This window comes from Primulina huaijiensis, chromosome 1, assembly GCF_012295235.1.
Source record: "Primulina huaijiensis isolate GDHJ02 chromosome 1, ASM1229523v2, whole genome shotgun sequence".
NCBI classification, from domain to species: domain Eukaryota; kingdom Viridiplantae; phylum Streptophyta; class Magnoliopsida; order Lamiales; family Gesneriaceae; genus Primulina; species Primulina huaijiensis.
Window position 1 is genome coordinate 9,154,578 of NC_133306.1, and position 26,158 is coordinate 9,180,735.

The following is a 26,158-nucleotide window of genomic DNA, read 5'->3' on the forward strand; positions in this document are numbered from 1 at the left end:
GTATATATATGTGTGTGTGTATAATATAACAATAATAATTGATGAAATATTTATTGTATCAAAATTAAACAACAAATCAAGATAACCACTTCAATGGTATCAAGCATTTGATGTAAATTGATAACAACAAATAATTCATTTTTATACCTACAATAAAAAGAAATTAGCAAAATGAAAAGAAATAAAAAAAGAATATACAAAATATAAACAATCTTACTTCACCAAGAATTCATCCTCTTCACCTTGACATAATATATTTAGCTTTCCATGAGCTTACTTTTGATCAACACTAGAAACATCACTCATAATTGGGAAAATGAAAAATATATTGGAACTTAGAACTTTTATACACACTCACACTATATTTTACAATGAGATAGAATGATTCTCAAGCTAGCACAAGGCCTCTATTTATAGGCCAAATGAGAGAAAGGGTTAAAATTTTTATTAATGCCATGTAGTTGTAATAGTAGTCTTTGTCTGCTCCAACTTCAATTAATGTCCCTTCTTTCAATGCTTTGTTCCATGACTTTAATCATCGAATTTGATTATGCTCAAAACAGCAAACATGTGGGAAATTGTCTGTAGATGAATTTGACTACTTGGTTCACCTCATTTGGTTAAATATTAAAATAGTTTTGATGTTTTTATTATATGATGGTCATGGTGAAAGTAAATTTGTCCTCCTTTTGATATTATCACAATTTGATCATCTTAACGAACTTTTTAGGAAATCATGTCTTCTGCAAAGCNCATATAATAAATTATTAATTTTATGTTTCATCATTAGCTCGATGTTGGCTCAAGGTAGTTCGGGCATGGCTCGAGAAAATTTGAAATTGGCTCAAGGTGTAATGCATAGGCTCGGTTAGGGTTTTCTACATTGATAATAAATCGAAACACGGCTCACGGGGGTCGAGTCATGGTTCACGAGGACAAAAATAAATATAAAAAGTCTAAGTTTTTAATTTAGGAATTTTATATTAAAGTTTGAAATTATTCGAGATTAAAACGCCTTAAAAACGAATAATTAAAGTTTAATTAAAAAGTCTACTATTTAAGCTAAATAAAATTATGGAAAATTTAATTTAATCTTAAATAATTATTTGGGACATGTTAGAGTCAATGGAATTAAGAAAAAGTCAAATTCGAGGATTTTTACGTCTTGTTGTAAAACGATAATTTTACACTCTAAAATTAGTTAACGTCATGATAGTGTCCTGAATGTTGTTTTATATGCTAATATGATTATTTTTGAAATGTTTATGAATTTTTATATTTTTAAATATGACTTTTAAATGTTTATGGATTTTTATGATTTAATATGAACATTTAAAAAATATGTTGCATGTTTGGTTTAAAGGAAAAACGATATTATTATGCATGTTTTTATTAAGTGATGAAAATAAGAAATTTTGAAAGATGTGAAGGGATTGTGACTAATACGATGATATGTTGGAGATATCGTGATGGTGAAGGTCCCAGTGGGAGCCCGACGATCGTGTTTCCATTGATACGAATACGATGATATGTTAATACGTTGGCCAATGCATAGTTGATGGATGAGAGTGTCGCTGATGTCACCGTCGCCCAGTATTGTGGTTATATGTAGATGGATTCATCGCCCAATACGAATACAAGTCACAGTCAACGATCTGAATTCAACGAACACGAAAATGAATATGAATATGTTTATGATGAATATGAATATTAATATCTTGATATGAAAATGTTTATGTTTCAAGTTTATGCATTATTATGAAAATGTTATTTTAAGTACAAATATTTTTCACTATTGAATGTGACATGTATACGTATTATTTGTTATCAAGATTATGGTGTGTTGAGTCTTTAGACTCATCAGGTGTGATTGATGTAGGTGTTATGATAATAATGTTAATGGAGGTCTTGATGGTTGATCTGCCTGGACTAGAGGTGCACATGACCCGAGGACCAGCGCTTCTATTTTTCCGCACTTATGATTTACGTTTATGATTTATGTAAAGATTTTACGACTTTTTATTTATGTTTTGAGAGGTTTTTTAGTGGTGTTAATATTGGCTATACTTTTCAAAATATTGCTTTTTTAGGTTTTGTTTTATGTTTAAACTATTTCCTTGATTTTTCAAATATTAGTTGGTTGCTTTATTTTAAAAATGGTGTCAAAAATATTTTATATATTTGTGTAAGGGTTCAGCCGAAATAGTAAGAGTTTAAAAAAAAATTCTAGTACTTTTTAAGCAAAACGAGTAGGGACGTTTCAGTTGATTCTTGTGTATCTCATGTTGGTACAGGGAGGATGACAAAAGATTCTTTGGAGAGATGCTTGGTTGAGTCAGCATCTATGGTGGATGAAGGAGATTGGGACTTTAAAGAGGAGTTACTAGCTCTTAACATGTTACCGAAAGAAAATATTGATGCCCAGCAAGAGGAGCTACTTAAAGATGCAACAATGGATGTACCAAAAGTCACTCCTGAATCAAAGGAGCTACTAGGTCATTTGTGCTATGCATTTTTAGATGAGAGTTCGACTTATCCGGTAATTACATCTTCCTCACTTTCTGCTAATGAAAATGAAAAATTATTGAGAGTATTGAGGGAATTTAAATATGCCTTGGGATAATAAATAGCTAATATAAAGAGAATTTTGATGTATGAATCTTATGCTCCTTTTCTTGATCACCGAAGGAAACTTAACCCAGCCATGAAAAAAGTGGTGAGATCAGAGGTACTGAAATTGTTGAAGGCTGATCTTATTTATGCGACATCTGACAGTCCTTGGATTTCACCAGTTCAAGTTGTGCCTAAGAAAGGAGGTATGAATGTGGTAAGGAATGAGAGGAATGAGTTGATATCGACTCGCCCGGTGACTAGGTAGCGGGTGTGTATTGATTATAGAAAACTGAATGATGCAACAAGAAATGATCACTTTTCCCTCACATTTATTCATCAAATGCTGGATAGGCTAGGTGGTTATCATTATTATTGTTTTCTGGATGGCTATTCAGGTTATAATAAAATTACTATAGCACCAAATGAACAAGAGAAGACTACCTTCACTTGCCCCTAAGGTACATTTGCTTTCAGGCGAATGCCATTTGAATTTGCAATGCACATGCTATATTTCATAGGTGTATGATGGCCATTTTTTCTGATATGGTGGAGGAAATCATTGATATAATGGATGATAGATCGGTATTTAGTTCTTCCTTTGATCATTGTCTGCATAATCTTACACTTGTTTTGCAGAGGTGTCATGTGAAGAATTTAGTGCTGAAGTGGGAAAAATGCCACTTCATGGTGCAAGAAGGTGTTTTGCTTGGGCAAAAGATTTCAGCAAGAGGACTGGAAGTGGATAAAGCCAAGGTAGTAGTGATTTAAAACCTACCACCACCAAAGAATGTGAAGGTCATCAAAAGTTTTTTGGGATATGCCGGGTTCTATCGTCGTTACATTAAGGGTTTTTCTAAAATTACTAGGCCTTTGTGTAAGAAAAATTCCACTTTCATATTTGACGATGATTGCTTGCAGGCATTTAACAAAATCAAGAAGGCACTTGTTGCAGCACCAATTATGGCTGTGCCAGACTGGAAAGAGCCTTTTGAGCTTTTGTGCTATGCTAGTGATTACGCCGTTGGAGCAGTGTTAGGAAAAAGGAGAGAAGATGTTTTGGGCCATCTATTATGCTAGTCGTACTTTGAATTCGGCCCATCATAATTAAACCACCACCGAAAAAGAGATGCTAGCAGTGGTGTTTGCGTTCCACAAATTCAGAACATATCTTATTGGCACCAAAGTAACTGTTTTCACTGACCATGCAGCTATTCATTACTTCTTTGCCAAAAAAGATGCAAAGCCAATATTGATACGGTAGATATTAATACTCCAAGAATAGAAAGGTTGTGAGAATCAAGTGGCAGATCATTTGTCATGTTTGGAGCTCGAAAAAGAACAGAAAGAGGAGCTATCAATGAGTCATTCCCAGACGAACAAATTCTCAAGGTAACTACTACACGTCCTTGGTTTGCAGACATAGCTAATTTCCTTGCTGCAGGAGAACTCCATCGGATTTTTATCATCAAAAGAAGAAATTCTTTCATGAGGCAAAGTTTTATCTATGGGATGATCCCTACGTTTTCAAGAGATGTGCTGACCAGATGATTAGAAAGTGCGTAGCAGAGAACGAAGCGGGAGTTATTCTTGAACACTCCCATTCTTCGCCATATATTGGCCAATTTGGGGCGTCAAGAACAACAGCGAAGGTATTACAGTCTAGTTTTTATCGGCATACTTTGTTTAGGGACAATTATACCTTAGTCAAGTCATGTGATCGATGCCAAAGGGGGTTGACAATATTTCTAGACTCCATGAATTACTACTGACCAATATTTTGGAGGTGAAACTTTTTTATGTATGTGGTATTGACTTCATGGGACCATTCCCACCTTCTTTTAGTCAATCTTATATTTTACTTGCTGTTGATTATGTGTCAAAATGTGTGGAAATGATTGCCACTAGTACTAATGACGCTCGAGTGGCTGCAAAGTTTGTTCACAGAAATATCTTCACAAGATTTGGGACACAAAGAGCCATAATCAGTGATGAAGGTACACATTTTTGTAATAAAATCTTTAACTCACTTTTGGTTAAGAATGATGTGAAGCATAAGGTGACATTGGAATGCCACCCGCAAGCAAATGGACAAGCCAAAATATTTAACCGAGAGATTAAGCAGATATTGAAGAAGACTGTAATGACAAAACCGAAGGATTGGGCAATGAAACTAGATGATGCCTTATGGACGTACAGAACTACGTACAAGACACCTATTGGGACGTCTCCCTATAGGTTGGTCTTTGGTAAAGCCTGTCACCTACCACTGGAATTGGAACACAGAGCTTTTTGGGCCGTGAAAAAGCTGAACTTTGACATGGAAGCAACTAGTGAGCAACATCTTTTGCAGTTGAATGAGATGGAGGAATTCTGGAATGAGGCTTATGAGAACGTGAAGATCTATAAGGAGAACACCAAGAAATGGCATGACAAACAAATCTTGCACATAGACTTTGAGCCCGGACAACAAGAACTGTTGTTCAATTCACGCCTCAAGCTCTGTCCGGGTAAGCTAAAATCGATATGGTCAGGGCCTTTTACGATAGATTCAGTGCAACCATATGAAGCGATTGAGCTCAAGTGCAGTGATGGAAGAACCTTCAAGGTGAATGGACAGCGGGTCAAGCATTACTATAGGACTGAAGTGAAAAATGTTGACAACATTCCATTAGGAGAACCAAATTGAGATGGACTGGTGACAGTCGGGATGACGATGTTAAAGCAAGCGCTTGTTGGGAGGCAACCCAATTAGTATCTTTTAATGGTTTAGAGATTTTCTTCATCTTAAGTAGTATAATTGCTTTTGGGTTTTTATTTTATTTTATGCATGTGAAGATTAGACAGTGATACATGTTTTATTGCGTAGGTCAAGGTTGAAAAGAGGTGTGGAAAGAAGCTCAAGTGTTCGTAACTTCGGAAGTACCAGCGCCTAAGCGCCATTTTATTAGCGCTGCAGCGCTACTTTATGCGAAGGACTAAGCGCCTAGACACCATATTTAGGCGCCACGGCGCTCAGCAGGAAGAAACCTTAGCGCCTAGACGCGACTTATTTAGTGCCGTGGCACTAGACGGGTTATAAAAAAAATAGGGACTGAAAATTTCACTTTACCCTAATACATCACCAGCGCCGCGCCTCTCCCCTCCTCCACCATCAACAAAATCGACCTTCCTCCACATCTCGACCTTGTGAAACACTCTCATACTCAACACAAATCGTCAAGAGCCTAGTTCATCTTTATATCTCACATGCCAAGCTTCTTTTGAATCAAGAATTTCAACGAGGGTTTTCAAACGACTCGATCCCAGGCGAATTGCAGCGAAGTTCGGTCCGCTTAAACAAGGTGATTGTTTTGGGTGTTGTGAATCTCGCATTTCATGCTTTGTATTGTTGGGATTGAGTTGCTTGATTTCTGGCCACAAGGTGTTTGATGAATTGATTCAGTGATGTTGTCTCTTGATGGTTGATGGATAGTGGTGCAAGTATATCGCATTTAGTAGAAGAACTAGTGAGTGATTGATTATTTAGACATTGTGGTGGATACATTGTTGGAACATTGCTGTTTTTGAGGCGCTTTGTGGTTAAATCATGCCGCCAAAGAAAAGAAGTAAACTTGGTCAGAGTGGTAATGGTGAGTCGTCGTCTGCTAGCTTCGATAGACGACGTTTCTGTGATGTTACTTGAAATGTCCACTACTCGTTTTTTTTTAAAATATAGTAGAAAATTTTTTTCTTTCTAATTCATTCAACCAAATCACTAAGCATTTAAAATATGAATATTTTGCACCATTTAAAATAAACAAACCAACTATTATTTGGAAATTCAAAAGTAATTTAAAGCATAATATCGTAAAACATCAATTAATCTAAATTAACATTATTTCAAAAATAAACTTAACTCTAACATCCTCTCAAAAACCTCTCAAAAGCATCATAAGTCATAAAAATCTTCAAGTAATCATAAATCATAAACAAAGTTTTATTTGCGGAAAACTAGTGACGGTCCTCGAGTTGAGTGCACCTTCAGTCCAGCAAGATCAACCATTAAGACCTCCATTAACATCAATCTCATGCTCACCTGCATCGATCACACTTAGTGAGCCTATTGACACAGCAAACTTTAATCATGATAACAAGTAATACATATACATTTACAAGCAACGGTGAAAATAATTTTATTTAAAATAGCTTTCCATGAACATAAACTTTAACTTTTCATTTCAACATATCATATTATATTTCCTTTCATCATATACGTATATATTTTTCTTTTATTGAAATCAGATTCTCAATTGTGACATTAGTATTAGCTTAAGGACGATGGATTTATCTACGTATTGCCACAGTACCTGGCGGTGGGGACATCAGCGACACTCTCACCCGTCAACTGAGCCTTGGGCTTANACATATCATTGTATCATCGTATTAGTCACAATCAATTCACCTCCTTGAATTTTTCATATTTCCATCACTTATAAAAATTCATTCACACATAAATCATTTTTCTTTTAAATCAAGCATGCAACATATCTTTTAGCATTAACGTTTCATCATAAAATTCCATAAACATTTAAAATACACATTTTAACGTATATTATAGCATTCAAGGCACTGCCAGGACGTCTAACATTTTCAGGTGTAAAATGACCGTTTTGCCCTTAGAACTCTAAATTTCTCAATTTATCCTTAGACATTAAAACGACAACACAAATCCATCCAAACTTAACATATGAACTTAAAATACACCCATAATTATTTGTTAGACGTAGACTTAAGCTTCTCGACTACTTTCCCAATTCGTTTTTAAACTTAGACGTATATCCCGGTTTTGACTAGAATGTACTCAAAACTTAACCAAAATTTACCAAACTTGAACCATAGCTTAATAACACCTAACTAAACCATATTCAACCCAATTAAAGCACAATAAGACCTTCAAATCAGCTTAGATCATATACTGAATCCTTGCTCCTATTTTCGAAAAACCCTAGCCTTCTACCCTAGAAACCTTCAGCCCTAGCCCATCTCCTCCCCAACCAGACCCTAGATCACCCTCCTAGGACCATGACCGTGCCCATAGCAAGCCCCTAGACCAAACCTAACAGCCCTAACACACCCAACCTCCAAAACCGCAACTCCACAAACCATACGCGGCTCCAAGCTCACGCGATCACCTAGCCCTTCGAACCCAGCATCTTGCATCCACCCTAGGACCATACTATACCGAGCCCAAAGAACCTAGAAGCCCAGCCACTCAAACCTGATCACTAATTCCATGAACGGCCCTCTACTCCCACGCGATCACACCAGCCTTCGAGCCAAGCCTCTGTGACCACTCTAGGACCATCTTATCGTCCCCTTAGGTCTCCTGGTCATGCCATAATAGCAGCTAAGGCCTTGCCCTTGTAGAAACACAAGTTGTGCCCTAGCTTGCCCTTAAACCCTAGGTTTTCATTCATCCCTTCCCTAGCTCTTTTCTAGCCCTTAGCCCTGTCTCTTGTGACCCTTGAACCTATTGGAAAGCATCCCTTATGATGCTCCTACCATGGCAGCCCCTTTGTGCAATGTTAACATAAGTTTTGGATCACAAAAACTTGAGTTGTATGCATGTATATCCATAAAAAAGAAACAATACCATGTTTATCATTTTTATGCATGCAAGCATGTATCAAGCATATAATATGGTGTGAAAGATCAGAAAAAGGAGACTAAGGCATGCTCTTGCGTATTTTACGATCGAAATACGGCTTGCGATGCGAGGAACGTTGGCGGAGATGGACCGTTGCTGAAATCCTTTAATTCCCACGTGAATTTATCTCAAAAAATTGTGTGATGTGTGTGTGTGTGTTGGCTGATGAAGAGTCCTAGTGTGTTTTTTTGTGAGGTGTGCGTGAGTTGTGTGTGTTTAGGTTAGGATTTTGGTAGCTTTATTTTGATATATAAAACATGGTGCAAGCTTAGGCCTATTAACCTAGTATATTAGGCCCATTTAGCCCATTAGTTAATATTTAAAATATTTTGTTTAGGAAAGTTTGTGAAAATAACAGCCGAGTTCTCAAAAAGTTCTTATTTTTCTCGAAAATAGATTGTCAGTTTAAAATACGACTCGGCACATAAAAACACCTCATTTTCAGAAATTTCATTAAAAATACACCACACATTAAACAATTAAAAATAATTATTTAATAAATATATTTTCCCTTATATGGTCCCCGGTCTCCGTTCCTCGATCGCGTTTCGAATAACATTTAAACACAGTTTTAAGCATTCTAACAAAAAATCCAATTTTAAACATGTAATCATGCATATCATCATTAATTAATGCCATTAAAACCTTTTAATTAGTCATTTTGCATTTTCTCTACATTTGCATGCAGTTGGATTACGTCATCGTATTTTGGACCTTACAATTCCTCCATCCCTTCAGTGAAATTTCGTCCTCGAAATTAAAACTTACCAAATAACTTAGGGTGGCGACTCTTCATGTCACACACTTACTCTATGCTTAGCATAATTACCATAATCAAAATAGGGTTTGAATGATATGACTATAGTATGAAGCAAATCAAACAAGGGGCATCAATATTTGACAGTTTATAAAATTTTTGACACGATGTCCCTACATTTTTGTCTAAACCACAAACCCAAGCAATACCATATATAAAACAACATCAACATACGCCATATTGTTATACATATAGTCATAAACATTGTGAAACTTGTTCAAACCCTAACATAAAATCCCTTGGAATACATGTGCGGAAGCTATACAATAAGAAATCCCGGTTCTTGTCGAGGTAGGGCACGTCACAAGCATCCATTGGCGAAACGGCACCCTATGTCTCTCATTTACCTGATCCTGTAATACATGAGCTACGTGAGTTTATAAAACTCCATAAGTTGGCACTTGTACGTATCACTATGCGTAGAAGGAACATACATATCAAGTCGTGACAACAATGAATCTTAACACCATGTCATATCATAGCATATATTCATGTTCATTTTTGTACTTGAGCCTCATTAGTTGACCTGTATTACCGTGCTTGCATTATTATATAGCTACTACTGTGTTGGACGTCAGGGAGCAACCTTTGGCAACCTCACGTCCCTTGAACATATATTGGCCAATAGGTTTGGTGGACTTAAAACCACCCATGATGTCAACAAGCTCTATATCATGTAAAAATCAGTCCTTTTCCTTTCATGTTCATGTTCATGTTCATAACATAGCACCCATCATCAATATTCATGAGTTTCTTACATATTTAATACATAACAATGGAATATGGTGCTATATTTTCATCAATAAGATACTAACAATGTACATATAGCAATAATCAATGGAAAGTATTTTAAATCGTAATATTACTCATGTATTACTTCAAGAACATGCCAACTTACAGTCCAAGCGTAAGAACACTGGTTTGAGACGATGTTTCTCGCTCCTATACTGTCAAGTATATCAAAATCCAATCACCATGCCAATATGGTCTTCTACATATATAACAACCATTAAAAAGATGAAAACTTTCAACTCTATGATGCCCTTGTGATAGAGAACTAAATTCTAACTTCAAATGATGAAGAAGAAGAAGAAAAGAGCTTTTTGGAGGAAGAGTTCTTGTTTCTTTCGAGTTTATACTGTCAAAGAGGTTGAAGAAGTGGTAAAGAAGCTGAAGGATTTCGAAACTTATCTTTTCCTATGCAAGGCGGCGCTCGGGCGGTCATTTTCTACCATCCGAGCACGGAATGTTCTGTAAAAATACTAGGCTTGAAATGCACCGGCGCTCGGGCGGTCATTTTTTACCGCTCGAGCGCCACCTGTTCTGCCTCTGCGCACTACTTCATCAAAGATCTCTCCAGAAATGTATCTTCCGTTCATAATCGTAAAAAATGGTAAACATAAAATTGTAGCCCTATGTCTTGGCTTGAATCCCCAATTTTTTTCAGGTCATTTAGAGGTATGAGTGAACAGTTATGCCCATTCTCCCAACATGTGTCAGTGAAGGAATGACGATAAACACGAGACATTTCGGGCGCTTTTGACTTGTCTTCCACAATGATTTGGACAAAACCTGAAACACAAAAGTTGTAGCATTATATCTTAGCTTTCTAATGGTTATAACCTCACATAATTTGGATCAATATTCAAATCATTATGCTAAAACTCGTAAGAACTATCATATTTTCATCTCATTTCCTGCAGTCTCATACCAACTTTCATTACACTACTTTATCTATACATCTTACTATCATTATTTAGACACATATTGATTCTCAATACACCATAGACAATATAAAAATCATGTTCAATCTCAATATTGATAACTCAATCATCACGTGAAATCTAATGAGCTAAAAAACTACATAATAAACGACATAAACGCATTATTATCATTTGTTCGAGTAACCGGGCATTACAATTCTCCCCTCCCGGTTCTTGTCGAGGTAGGGCACGTCACAAGCATCCATTGGCGAACCGACACCCTATGTGTCTCATTTACCTGATCCTGTAATACATGAGCTACGTGAGTTTATAAAAGTCCATAAGTTGGCACTTGTACGTATCAATATGCGTAGAAGGAACATACATATCAAGTCGTGACAACAATGAATCTTAACACCATGTCATATCATAGCATATATTCATGTTCATTTTTGTACTTGAGCCTCATTAGTTGACCTGTACTACCGTGCTTGCTTTATTATATAGCTACTACTGTGTTGGACGTCAGGGAACAACCTTTGGCAACCTCACGTCCCTTGAACATATATTGGCCAATAGGTTTGGTGGACTTAAAACCACCCATGATGTCAACAAGCTCTATATCATGTAAAAATCAGTCCTTTTCCTTTCATGTTCATGTTCATGTTCATAACATAGCACCCATCATCAATATTCATGAGTTTCTTACATATTTAATACATAACAATGGAATATGGTGCTATGTTTTCATCAATAAGATACTAACAATGTACATATAGCAATAATCAAGGGAAAGTATTTGAAATCGTAATATTACTTATGTATTACTTCAAGAACATGCCAACTTACAGTCCAAGCGTAAGAACACTAGTTTGAGACGATGTTTCTCGCTCCTATACTGTCAAGTATATCAAAATCCAATCACCATGTCAATATGGTCTTCTACATATATAACAACCATTAAAAAGATGAAAACTTACAACTCTAGGATGCCCTTTTGATGGAGAACTAAATTCTAACTTCAAATGATGAAGAAGAAGAAGAAAGGAGCTTTTGGGAGGAAGGGTTCTTGTTTCTTTCGAGTTTATGCTGTAAAAGAGGTTGAATAAGTGGTAAAGAAGCTTAAGGATTTCGAAACTTATCTTTTCCTATGCAAGGCGGCGCTCGAGCGGTCATTTTCTACCGTCCGGGCGCGGAATGTTCTGTAAAAATACTAGGCTTGAAATGCACTGGCGCTCGGGCGATCATTTTCTACAGCTCGAGCGCCACCTGTTCTGCCTCTGCCCACTACTTCATGAAATATCTATCCAGAAACGTATTTTCCGTTCATAATCTGAAAAAGTGGTAAAATGAAAGTTGTAGCCCTATGTCTTGGCTTGAATCCCCAATTGGTTTCAGGTCGTTTACAGGTTTGAGTACAAAGTTATGTCTATTCGCCCAACATGTGTCAGTAAAGGAATGACGATAAACACGACACATTTTGGGGCACTTTTGACTTGTCTTCCACAATGATTTGGACAAAACCCAAAACACAAAAGTTGTAGCATTATATCTTAGCTTTCTAATGGTTATAGCCTCACACAATTTCGATCAATATTCAAATCATTATGCTAAAACACGTAAGAACTATCATATTTTCATCTCATTTCCTGCAGTCTCATAACAACTTTCATTACACTACTTTATCTATACATCTTACTATCATTATTTAGACACATATTGATTCTCAATACACCATAGACAATATAAAAATCATGTTCAATCTCAATATTGATACCTCAATCATCACGTGAAATCTAATGAGCTAAATAACTACATAATAAACGACATAAACGCGTTATTATCATTTGTACGAGTAACCGGGCATTACAATTCTCCCCTCCTTCGAAGAATTTCGTCCTCGAAATTTGACGAACCATATAGTTCAGGATATCTTTGTTTAATCTCATCTTCTCGCTCCCAAGTTGCTTCTTCAATTGCATGGTTGCGCCATAATAGTTTTACCAAAGGTATTTCCTTGCCTCGTAACACTTTTGATTTCCAGTCGAGGATTTGTACCGGTCGTTCTTCATATGAGAGATTCGATGCAAGCTCCAACGGTTCATAATGAAGAACGTGAGAAGGATTGGCCAAATACTTTCGTAGCAAGGAAACGTGAAAAAAGTTATGAACGTTTGACAAGTTCGGTGGTAAAGCAACTCGGTAGGCTCTCTCCTATTCTTTCCAAGATTTCAAATGGACCGATATATCTTGGACTCAATTTTACTTTCTTACCAAAACGTAAAATACCCTTCAATGGTAAAATCTTTACAAATACATGGTCACCAACCTGAAATTCCAATCGACGACGTCGCACATCAGCATAGCTTTTCTTCGGCTCTGGGCAGTGTGCATTCTTTCTCTGATCTTGGTTACCAATTCGGCTGTCTGTTGTACCAATTCAGGGCCTAATAATTTCCTTTCTCCTATTTCATCCCAATGTACTGGAGATCGATATTTTATACCATATAATGCAGTATATGGTGTCATTCCAATACTTGACTGATGGCTATTGTTATATGTAAACTCAGCCAATGGTAGTTTACTGTTCCAACTGTCACGCCCCGTGTCCGAAGCATCGGTGACATCCGGCATTGTTTAACAATTATATTGAAAACAATAAAGCCGCGTATCAAATCAAACCAGTCTTTTTCATAAATACAGTATTGTCTTACAATGACAATGAAATAAATACATCAGAGTTGCGAAATGCGGAAAACTAAACAAAAGGGATAAATTGGTTCTTGATCTTGATCATCGTTCACCATCCCCAGAAAGCTTCCTGCTCTTCTTCATTTATTTGTTCTTCATTTTTATCTTAAATTTGTAAAGGGTGAGTATTTTGGGAAACACTCAGCAAGTGGGGGTCGATCGATTCCAAGACACATATAGAACTTAATCTTTTAAAAATTTCCTTTAACATGCTTTCAAAATTTATATTCTTATCTTAACCAGACGGAAACGAACCGAATAAAAGACGGAACTTATCAAATGATTCAGAACAGAACAGAAACAATTCAGATCATGTCAGAACAGACAAAACACAACACTGTTACTCATCTAATATTCATGGTCAAATTGTCCCCAATATGTTAGTCCTCTAAGGGGTGATGCCAGAGCATGGTATTATCCCCACCAATGGGGGCCAGAACAGAACATGGTTTTATACCCACCAATGGGGGCCAGAACAGAACTACAATTCTTGTCCCATTTCAATTTCGAATCGTAACAGTGCAAACAGAATTCGGAAGTCACAGACATAACTTTTTAGATATTAAGATTTAAGAGTTTTCCTACTGACACAGCAGAGTCAAGAAGTTCGAAGCACAGAAGAGAACACCTAATCGATCGTAGTTTTAAATGGAACAGATCATTATTTTCGAAAAAAAGACACACCAACATGCATGTCATGTTATTTATATCAATGTTTCAAAATACAAACGAAGTACATAACAAAAGCCCACTTACCTATTTTGAAGGTAGAACCGAATTTATTTGCAAACTTTGACACCTTGCCTCTCGAAATTTCTGCAGCACCTCGACGTATCTTTCACAAATACTATCTTTACTCCGACAGCACCTCGGCACAGGATGGCAACTCTGGACGGCACAAAATCTTCCCTTCCTTTTCTTCCTTTAATTTGGCCGAATGGTTTAGGGAGAGGGGGAGAGAGGACCGAAATTTTAGAGGTTTAGTGGTGTGTCATCTCTCAACCAAATGAGTAGTATTTATAGGCACAAAAAGACTCTCCACCTTGCCACCCCCTTGGCCGAATTCTTGGCCATCAAGAAAGGCTTGAATGTGATTAATTGTAGACCAAAATTCAATGTGCTCTTCCAAATTCCAAGACTAGTTATAATGATGGGTTCAAAGTTTCATGCATTCCTCAAGTTCTAGAATGATCATCCAAACTCCCATGCATATTAAGTTTGTCTTAACTCCTAGCTCCTTCATTGATTATTTCTTGCATAATTAATTTGTCCAAACCTTTAGCTCCTCCCTTAGTTCCCTTTTTGGTCTTGTTAGGACAAGCTTGGTTGAGCTTCTTTGAGCTGACAGATCGAGTCGTTGAGCTGGGGTTTTTCTCCTCCCGTGACAATACTTTGATGGATGTGGTAACTTGTAATTCTCGAGCTTTGAAGATGCTTCTTCGAGTTAAGTTAGCTGAAATCTTAAGTTAATATTTCAGTTATTTTGTTGGAATGAAAATTTTCGAGCTTAGTTTGAGTTAAATTCCAAGTTCGTACTACTTACTTGATTTGCTTTGGATCGTAAAATCCCGGGTTCTCACATCCCTCCCTCCTTATTAAAAGTTTCGTCCTCGAAACTTGCATTAGCTTGATCATTCGAACAGGTGAGGGTATTGTGATCGCATCTTCTCCTCGAGTTCCTAAGTTTCCTCTCTTTCAGTATGATTTGACCATTGTACCTTGACATAAGGTATTGTCCGATTTCTCAACACTTGGTCTTTTGAGTCCACTATTCGGGCAGGGACTTCTTCGTATTTGAGTTCTTCGTTGAGGTTTCCTTCAATCATTAGTGGTGTAACTTTGAGTACGTGACTATGGTTTGAGACATACTTCTTCAACTGTGAGATGTGGAAAACATTATGTATTCTGGACATATCAGGCGATAAAGCTAGACGGTAGGCTAAGGTTCCAACCTTCTCCAGTATCTCGAACGGTCCCACATTTCTTGGGTTCAACTTTCCGGACTTACTGAACCAAACTACTCCTTTCATAGGAGAGACTTTGACGTAAGCTTTTTCACCAACTTCTAATTCCAACGGTCTCCTCTTCAAATCTTGCCAGATCTTCTGTCTATCTTGGGCTGCCTTGAGTCTTTCTTTGATTATATCGACCTTGTCAATGGTTATTTGAACAAGTTCTGGTCCAGTAACAGCCTTTTCTCTGACCTCGTGCCAATATAGGGGCGACCTACACTTTCTTCCATACAAAGCTTCATACGGAGCCATCTTAATGCTACTGTGATAGCTATTGTTGTAGGCGGATTCGATCAGGAGTAACTGTTCACTCCAATTTCCAGAAAAATCCAGTGCACATGCCCTCAGCATATCCTCGAGGGTTTGAATTTTCCTTTCGGTTTGGCCTTCAGTCTGAGGATGATAGGCCGTGCTGGGAGTAACCTTGGTTCCCATCACCTTTTGAAAACTTTTCCAGAACTTTGATACAAATCTTGGATCTCTGTCAGATAATATACTTGCTGGAACCCCATGTAGTCTTACTATATTGCCAATATACAAAGTAGCTAGCTTATCCAGGTTGCAAGTCATTCGTACCGGCAAGAAATGTGCAGACTTGGTCAATCTATCAACGATTACCCAGATTCCATCATGCCCTTGCCTTGATTTTGGTAGCCCTACTACGAAATCTATGGAGATGTCATCCCACTTCCATTTTGGTATTTCCAATGGTTGTAGAAGTCCTCCAGGTCGTTGATGTTCTGCCTTGACTTGTTGACATGTTATGCACTTGGAAACAAAGACGGCTACGTCTTTCTTCATTCCATTCCACCAGTAGTTGTTCTTCAGGTCTCTGTACATTTTGGTGCTTCTTGGATGTACTGCAAATCTCGATTTATGTGCCTCGGTCATTACTTCTTCTTGAATTCCATCGACATCGGGCACATACAATCGCCCTCTCATCCAAAGGATACTATTCTCATCAATTTGAAATTCTGGAAGTTTTCCTCCTTGGATCTGTTCTTTAATTTTAAGGAGAGAGGTGTCTTGATTTTGCTTCAATTTAATGGTTTCTCGAAGTCCTGATTGTGCTGATAGTGAAGATAAGTTTACCTTTCCAAAATTTCTTCGACTCAATGCATCTACCACCTTATTCGCTTTGCCTGGATGATAGTTGATTACTAAATCATAGTCTTTCAGAAGTTCCATCCATCTTCTTTGCCTCATATTTAACTCTTTTTGAGTGAAGATTTACTTGAGGCTCTGGTGATCAGTATATACTTCACATTTTACCCCATAAAGATAGTGCCTCCAGATTTTGAGTGCAAACACAACCGCAGCTAATTCCAGGTCGTAAGTTGGGTAATTTTTCTCATACGACTTTAATTGTCGTGAGGCATAAGCAATTACCTGACCTTTTTGCATTAGTACACACCCTAGCCCTCCTTTTGAAGTGTCACTATATACTGTGAAGTCCTTGCCATCTTCAGGGAGGATTAATACTGGTGTAGTTGCGAGTTTTGTTTTCAGGGTTTCAAAACTCTTTTTACATGCTTCATTCCAAATGAACTTTGAGTTCTTCTTAGTAAGTTTGGTAAGAGGAATGGCAATTGACGAAAATCCTTCCACGAACTTCCTATAATAGCCAGCTAAACCAAGAAAACTCCTTACTTCAGTTACTGTCTTTGGTTGTGGCCATTCCTTGATTGCCTCTACCTTCTTTGGGTCCACTGACACCCCAAATTCAGAAATTATATGTCCTAGATATGCCACACTTTTTAAACAAAATTCACACTTCTTGAATTTGGCATATAGTTCCTTTTCTCTCAGTGTTTGCAACGTGAGACGCAAATGTTCTCGGTGTTCTTCCTCACTTGGTGAATATACCAAGATATCATCTATAAAAACAACCACAAACCTGTCGAGGTACAGTTTGAACACTCGATTCATCATGTCCATGAATGCTGCATGAGCATTTGTTAAACCAAAAGGCATTACAGTAAATTCGTAATGTCCATATCTTGTCCTAAAAGCAGTTTTAGGGATATCCTCAGTTTTGACTTTCAGTTGATGATAACCAAATCTTAGATCGAGTTTTGATAAAACTTTGGCTCCCTTTAGCTGATCAAAAAAATCGTCTATTCTCGGGAGTGGGTACTTATTCTTTATGGTGATCTGTTTAACTCTCGGTAGTCAATACATAGCCTCATACTCCCGTCCTTCTTCTTGACGAATAGTACTGGGGCTCCCCACGGGGATGCACTGGGGCGGATCTGTTTCTTGTCAAGTAATTCCTGCAGTTGCTCCTTTAACCCCTTTAGTTCCGCTGGAGCCATTTGGTATGGCGCCTTTGAAATGGGTGCAGCACCAGGGACTAAATTGATTTCAAATTCTACTTCTCTATCGGGTATCTCACCCGGTAACTCCTCGGTAAAAACCTCTGGAAATTCCTGAACAATTGGAATATCTTTTAACTTTGTGACTTCTTCTCCCTTGATCTCAGTGATCACTGCCAGAAGAATTTCTTCTCCTCCTTTTATGGCCTTCCAGGCTTGTGAGGCAGATAGCAGAGATTTCCTTCTCTAGATTTTCCGTGATATACGACTTCCTCTTGGGCCGAAGTCTGAAGTCTAATTTCTTTCTTTTGACAGTCTATCATAGCATGGTTTTTAGCTAACCAGTCCATTCCAAGAATGATGTCAAACTCAACCATATTGAGTTGAATCAATTCCACTTCAAAAGTTTGTTTACTGATGCCAATTTTACAGTTTCGATACACTTTGCGTGTCTCAATTATTTTACTCGTTGGTGTTGCCACTCTTAATGGTTCACTAAGAGTATCATGTTCAAGTTTAAGCTTTTTAGCAAATCTTCTAGACACAAATGAGTGCGTAGCACCACAATCAAACAAGATATATGCAAGCATTTCATTGAGTAAGATAGTACCTGCTACCACTTCATTGGTGTTATCAGATTCTTCTTGGGTGATTGCATATACCCGTGCATTGGTTTTGTTTTCATTTTGCTTGCTGAGCCCCGTTCCTTTGTCTTTTTTGTCCGGACAATCTTTAATCCTATGACCCACCTTTCCGCATTTAAAACAAGCGCCTGTCTTCCGATAACATTCTCCAACATGCTTCTGTTGACATGTATCGCACCACTTCCCTTCCTTTTTGCCAGTATTGCCAGCATTTCCTTTGTAAGGCCCTCCTGAATAATTTGGCTTCTTAAACTTGGGACCATTCTGAGTGAATTGGTTGACCATCGGTCGTTTGTTCTTATTTTCTTCCTCGCGGCGTTTGATATCCGTTTCGGCGCTCATTGCAGCGCCCATCAAATCTGCAAAACTATTTGGTTTGAACACTGCCAAAGCTGACTGAATTCTGCTGTTGAGTCCCCTTTTAAAACGATGCATTTTTAGTGTTTCATCAGACATGATCGTTGGGACATAGGTTCCTAGATCATTGAACCGTGAAGTGTATTCCATCACCATCATGTCCGATGTCTGTCTGAAGTTTTCGAATTCGTTCAACTTCTGCAGACGAAATTCTGCTGGGTAGTATTGTTTCAAAAACTCTCTTGAAAATCTGTCATGTGATCTCTTCCACTTCAGTTAGAGATGGTGACACAGTCTCCCACCATTTCCTTGCTCGGTCTTCCAAAAATGGTGTCACAACCTCCACTCTCAATTCTTCAGGCACTTCCAGTAAGTGTAGTTGTGATTCGACTTTCTTAAGCCAGTTATGGCTGACTTCTGGATCTTGGTTCCCATCGAAAGTTGGGACTCGATTCCTCCTGAGAGATTCGTAATGGTATTTAATTCCACGGGGTTGTGGTTCAGGTGGTGGCTGTATGGCGTTGGCACGGGGATTCATGATTCCTTGCAATGTAGCGGCTACAATAGTAGATATTGCCATCATATCTTCTTGACTGAGATTCACTCTCGGTGGTGGTGGTGGATTTTCATTTTGGTTGGCGCCACGAGGGTTACGGTTGTTTCGGGGTGGTCTGCCTTACATTTCTTATAAACATATATTTATTAATTTATTTTCCATAATATAAAATTAAGATAATTTCATTAAATCTTGAAATTCATACAATCAAAAGTTTCAAAACAATTGATTAATCAAATAGTTCTAGACACAATCGATGTCTAATCTAGGGCTCTCTCTATACTCGTCTATGACTTCACCGTCTCCTACTGCCTCATTAATCTCCTCTTCTACAATAGGATTTTCTTCTTGGTTAGCTTCAAGTTCTTCCAAGAGTTCCTCCATATTGATCATGTTATTCTGTAGCTGATCAATATGATTTTGCAACTGTATGTTGTGGTGGTCAGGGTTGTTTACTTGCTCCTGAAGCTCCTGTATTGTTGATTGGCTTACTTTTTCATCAATTTCTTGTTCTTCGATCCGTTCTTCAAGACGGCGTTGTGTTTTGAGAAGGCTGTCATCCCGGATTTGGAGTGTAAGAATCCTATCCTTAGCTTTGTTTAACTCTTGCTTGATGATCTCGTGTCGACGCTCCGACTCTAGATGATAGGCAGCATAACGTCTAACGTCCTCGCGTAGTTTCTTTTCTTCCTCTCTGGCTTCACGAAGATCCTCCATCATGCATACGTTATTCCCATCCAGCTGGTAGTTGTCTCTCTCAAGTTTTTCATTTTTTTCTTTCAGTGTTTTAATTTATGTCTCCTTTTCTTGAAGTTGTTTTTGGAGCTCATTTATAATGCTTTGTAAATCCATGTTTGTTTTCCTATAAAGATTAAAAAACAATTTTATTGAAGGTATACTCATCCAATTTTTAAATATGCAATAAGATAATAGAAAGTTTCATTTAAAATAATTTGATACACATAATATTTTCTTAATCGCAATTTTATTACAATCCAGATACTTTTATTATAATCTTGATACTAATCTAATTATCATCTCTCCTCCGTCGCTGTCGCTGTCACTGTCGCCATCGGCCACCTCCATCGGTGCTTCTTCCTCTTCCTCCATGTTCTCTATTACCAGGTGCAAATAGTTTTTCTGCTCTTGGAGTCTGTCCATAGTGCCGTGGAGCTTTGAGATGTACCGCTCTTGCTTGGCGCTGCAATCTTCCTGACGCTGACTAGCCTGAGTAGCGCGCTCTCTCTGTCTCAACTCTTTCCAGCAGATCCTTGTTTAGTGAAGCTAAGCGCGCAATGCGAGCCGAATCAGTCGGTATTTGTAGAAATTGGCTCTCAGCCAGGTCCAAGTGATGAGTCAATCGCTGTAAGTCAGTCTCTAGTATGTGCCTAATCTCACTAAGTTCCTGCTTTTCCAGTTTCTCCTTAGCGAGTTGCGCCTTCAAAGTTGCTATCTCCATAGCTTGATTATCGATGGTAAGCTGACGCATACGAAGGGGAGCCTGAGCGCGAGTACGTGGAGCAGCCATGTCCTAGGATAAAATCGAAGTAAAATATCATAATCGTATAAAGGATAGAAAGGCACAAATAATAGAAACAAAGTGGTCGTGGAAAAATTTTGATACTAAGAATTGCGAAGCGATTGAAGGGATAGATTTTTGAGGTCTATTCGAAATTTAAGAATCAGATGAAAGTTGGATTTCAAGAACAGATGAAAGTTGGACTCAAATTGGGATGCACTAGGCTTTTGCCAAAATTTGACTTCGCCAAATTTTGTCTATCAAAATCCCAGCGGGATTATGAACCTGTCGGCTCTGATACCACTTAAAAGTCACGCCCCGAGTCCGAAGTATCTGTGACATCCGGCATTGTTTAACAATTACATTGAAAACAATAAATCCTCGTATCAAATCAAACAAGTCTTTTTCATAAATACAGTATTGTCTTACAATGACAATGAAATAAATACATCAGAGTTGCGAAATGCGGAAAACTAAACAAAAGGGATAAATTGGTTCTTGATCTTGATCATCGTTCACCATCCCCAGAAAGCTTCCTGCTCTTCCTCATTTATTTGTTCTTCATTTTTATCTGAAATTTGTAAGGGGTGAGTGTTTTGGGAAACACTCAGCAAGTGGGGGTCGATCGATTCCAAGATACATATAGAACTTAATCTTTTAAAAATTTCCTTTAACATGCTTTCAAAATTTATATTCTTATCTTAACCAGACGGAAACGAACCGAATAAAAGACGGAACTTATCAAATGATTCAGAACAGAACAGGAACAATTCAGATCATTTCAGAACAGACAAAACACAACACTGTTACTCATCTAATATTCATGGTCAAATTGTCCTCAATATGTTAGTCCTCTAAANGGTCAAATTGTCCCCAATATGTTAGTTCTCTAAGGGGTGAGGCCAGAGCATGGTTTTATACCCACCAATGGGGGCCAGAACAGAACATGGTTTTATACCCACCAATGGGGGCCAGAACAGAACTCCAATTCTCGTCCCATTTCAATTTCGAATCGTAACAGTGCAAACAGAATTCGGAAGTCACAGATAGAACTTTTTAGATATTCAGATTTCAGAGACACAGCAGAATCAAGAAGTTCAAAGCACAGAAGAGAACACCTAATCGATCGTAGTTTTAAATGGAACAGATCATTATTTTCGAAAAAAAAGACACACCAACATGCATGTCAAGTTATTTATATCAATGTTTCAAAATACAAACGAAGTACATAACAAAATCCCACTTACCTATCTTGAAGGTAGAACCGAATTTATTTGCAAACTTTGACACCTTGCCTCTCAAAATTTCTGCAGCACCTCGACGTATCTTTCACAAATACTGTCTTTACTCCGACAGCACCTCGGCACAGGATGGCAACACTGGACGGCACAAAATCTTCCCTTCTTTTTCTTCCTTTACTTCGGCCGAATGGTTTAGGGAGAGGGGGAGAGAGGACCAAAATTTTAGAGGTTTGGTGGTGTGTCATCTCTCAACCAAATGAGTAGTATTTATAGGCACAAAAAGACTCTTCACCTTGCCACCCCCTTGGCCGAATTCTTGGCTATCAAGAAAGGCTTGAATGTGATTAATTGTAGACCAAAATTCCACGTGCTCTTCCAAATTCCAAGACTAGTTATAATGATGGGTTCAAAGTTTCATGCATTCCTCAAGTTCTAGAATGATCATCCAAACTCCCATGCATATTAAGTTTGTCTTAACTCCTAGCTACTTCATTGATTATTTCTTGCATAATTAATTTGTCCAAACCTTTAGCTCCTCCCTTAGTTCCCTTTTTGGTCTTGTTAGGACAAGCTTGGTTGAGCTTCTTTGAGCTGACAGATCGAGTCGTTGAGCTGGGTTTTTCTCCTCCCGTGACAATACTTCGATGGATGTGGTTACTTGTAGTTTGGCTTCCTGCTGAGCTAATTCCCGAGCTTTGAAGATGCTTCTTCGAGTTAAGTTAGCTGAAATCTTAAGTTAATATTTCAGTTATTTTGTTGGAATGAAAATTTTCGAGCTTAGTTTGAGTTAAATTCCAAGTTCGTATTACTTACTTGATTTGCTTTGGATCGTAAAATCCCGGGTTCTCACACCAACTACCTGGAAAGTCAATAGTATAGGCCCTCAACATATCTTCTAAGATTTGATTCACTCGTTCTGATTGTCCATCAGTTTGAGGGTGGAACGCTGTACTAAATGCTAATCGAGTTCCCATGGAATGATGTAAACTTTTCCAAAATGCAGATGTAAATTTGGGATTTCTATCAGACACAATGGACACTGGGATGCCACGAAGCCTCACTATCTCTTTGATGTATTTTTCAGCATATTGATTCATCGTATATGTGGTTTTCACTGGAAGAAAGTGAGCATATTTCGTAAGTCGATCCACAATAACCCATATAGCCTTGAACCCTCTTTGTGTTCTTGGCAAACCAAGAATGAAATCCATCGTGTTGTGTTCCCATTTCCACTTAGGAATAGGCAATGGTTTCAAAAGTCCTGCTGGTCTTTGATGTTTAGTTTTGACCTGTTGACACGTTAGACATTGTGCTACAAATTGAGCAATGTCCTTTTTCATACCTGGCCACCAAAATAATGGTTTCAAATCTTTGTACATTTTGGTGCCTCCTGGATGGATTGAATAGGGAGTAGAATGAGCATCAATAAGAATGTCAGTCCTGATTGTTCTTTGTTTCCACACGCACAATCTACCTCGATATGTCCATATTCCTTCCCCATTCAATTCAAAGTTCGAATGTCCTTTATCCTTATCTCGTTGTCTCAATTGTTGTATTTCATTATCTGCACTTTGTTCGACCTTAATCCTGTCTGCAAGTGTTGGTCGAACTATGAGGGATGATAACTGGATTGCTGCTCCCTTTGGCATAATATCAATCTTCAAATTCTGTAAATCTCATAAGATTTGTTCTTGCACTTGCATTGCAGCAATAGAACTGGACTTTCGACTTAACGCATCTGCAACAACATTGGCTTTACCTGGATGATAATTAATAACACAATCATAATCCTTCACCAATTCCAACCAACGTCGTTGTCTCATATTAAGTTCTTTTTGCGTGAATAAATATTTCAAACTCTTGTGTCCGTGTAAATTTCACACCACTCACCATACAGATAATGACGCCATATTTTCAACGCAAATACCACTGCTGCCAGTTCTAAGTCATGTGTGGGATACTTCTTTTCATATTTTTTCAATTGTCTTGAGGCATATGCAATCACCTTCCCATGCTGCATTAAAACTGCTCCTAAATCTTGTTTCGAAGCATCACTGTATACCACAAAACCTCCTGGTCCTTCTGGAACACCAGGGTGTTGATGTCAGTTTTGCCTTTAACTCTTGGAAACTATGATCACATGTTTCGTTCCACACAAATTTCACATTCTTTCGTGTCAAAGCAGTCAAAGGCAATGCTATCTTGGAAAATCCCGCTATAAACCAACGGTAATAACCAGCTAACCCAAGAAAACTACGTAACTCAGTAACAGTAGTTGGTCATAGCCAGTTATTAACAGCTTCAATCTTGTTTGGATCCACTGATATGACTTTTTTTGAAATGCTATGAGCCAAGAATGATACTTGTTCAAGCCAAAATTCACATTTCTTCCATTTGGCATACAAATGTTGATCTTTCAAAGTTTGTAACACTAATTTCAGATGTTCTCGATGTTCCTCTATAGTTCGTGAGTAGATGAGAATATCATCTATAAATAAAATCACGAACTTGTCTAGAAATGGCTTGAAAATTCTGTTTATTAAATCCATGAAAGCAGCTGGTGCATTCGTTAGTCCAAATGGCATTACAAGGAATTCATAATGCCCATACCTGGTTCGGAAGGCGGTCTTCGAAATATCATCTGATTTCACTTTTAGTTGACGATAGCCTGATCGTAAATCAATCTTCGAAAAGATAGCAGCTCCTTGTAACTGATCAAACAAATTATCAATTCTGGGGAGTGGATATTTTTTTTTAATTGTCATTTTATTCAACTACCTATAATCGATACATAGACGAAGGGTACCGTCTTTCTTTTTCACAAATAAAACAGGTGCACCCCACGGTGAAAAACTCGGTCTAATAAACCCTTTATCAAGTAACTCCTATAATTGTTCTTTCAATTCTTTTATTTCTGTAGGAGCTAATCGATAAGGAGCTTTTGAGATCGGATGAGTTCCTGCTACAACATCAATCACAAATTCTATCTCTCTATCTGAGGGTAAGCCTGTTATATCATCAAGAAATACCTCTGGAAATTTACAAACAACATCTGTATCTTTTAACTCACGAACAGGTGGATCAATAGTCAAAACAGATGCTCAATATCCTTGACACCCCTTCTGTAGTAATTTACATGCCTTCATACAAGAGATTATCTGAAAAGGTAAAGATATACCTGCACTTGCTACTGTGAATGGTTTAGCTCCTATTGGTGCAAACTTGATCATCTTTATTCCACAGTCAATAGTAACTCTATACTTTGAGATTCAATCCATTCCCAGTATCACATCAAAATCGGTCATTTGCAGAACTATCAAATTAGCATACATCTGATGGACTTGGACATATATTGGACACTCTCTCATAATCTGATCTGTCTGTAATTCTTGCCCGGAAGGTAAGGCTATGGCGAGTTGTGACTCTGTTGTACTTGCTGTAATGCCCAGTCTCCTTACAAACAATTACAAAATAAAGGAATACGTGGCTCCTGAATCTAGTAAAATAATAGCAATGATACCAGAAATCAATAACATACCAGTGCTCATCGATGTATTCACATCCACTTCCTCTTTAGTCATGGAAAAAGGCGTCCCTGTACTTTCTCAGAACTTCCTGGACAATTCTTGGCGAGATACCCTGGCTTTTTGCAACGATAACAAACATTGGAACCTTACATACATTCTCCACCATGGAGTTTACCACATTTAGGACAAGGTGGTCTATCTTGTTCTTTACGTGGAGGAGGACCCTTGCAACGGGGTTCCTCTGGTCGATTACCTCTGCTATCGATTTTTTTGCCTTGTCCTGTTCCTTGGCTCTTCTGAAAATATTGCTGCCTTTGTTGTTGCCTGTCTATGTCAATGTCATGTTCATCCTGTTCTGCCATAAGTGCTCTTTCCACTATCTCCTCGTATGTAACAACTTTTGACATTCGTACATCT

At 37.9% G+C, this 26,158-nt stretch overlaps 1 protein-coding gene across 1 annotated transcript in view; it reads left to right on the plus strand.

The window, feature by feature from the left end:
• The window catches only part of LOC140971103 (uncharacterized), a 16,664-nt gene extending 11,365 nt beyond the window's left edge, over positions 1-5,299 (plus strand). The window contains exons 2-9 of the mRNA XM_073433186.1: positions 2,295-2,539; positions 2,642-2,874; positions 3,132-3,195; positions 3,250-3,366; positions 3,532-3,644; positions 3,822-3,899; positions 4,055-4,262; positions 4,397-5,299. Of these exons, the coding sequence (XP_073289287.1) occupies positions 2,295-2,539; positions 2,642-2,874; positions 3,132-3,195; positions 3,250-3,366; positions 3,532-3,644; positions 3,822-3,899; positions 4,055-4,262; positions 4,397-5,299 (1,961 nt within the window). The remainder of the gene's footprint in view (positions 1-2,294; positions 2,540-2,641; positions 2,875-3,131; positions 3,196-3,249; positions 3,367-3,531; positions 3,645-3,821; positions 3,900-4,054; positions 4,263-4,396) is intronic.
• Positions 5,300-26,158: the final 20,859 nt, after the last annotated feature.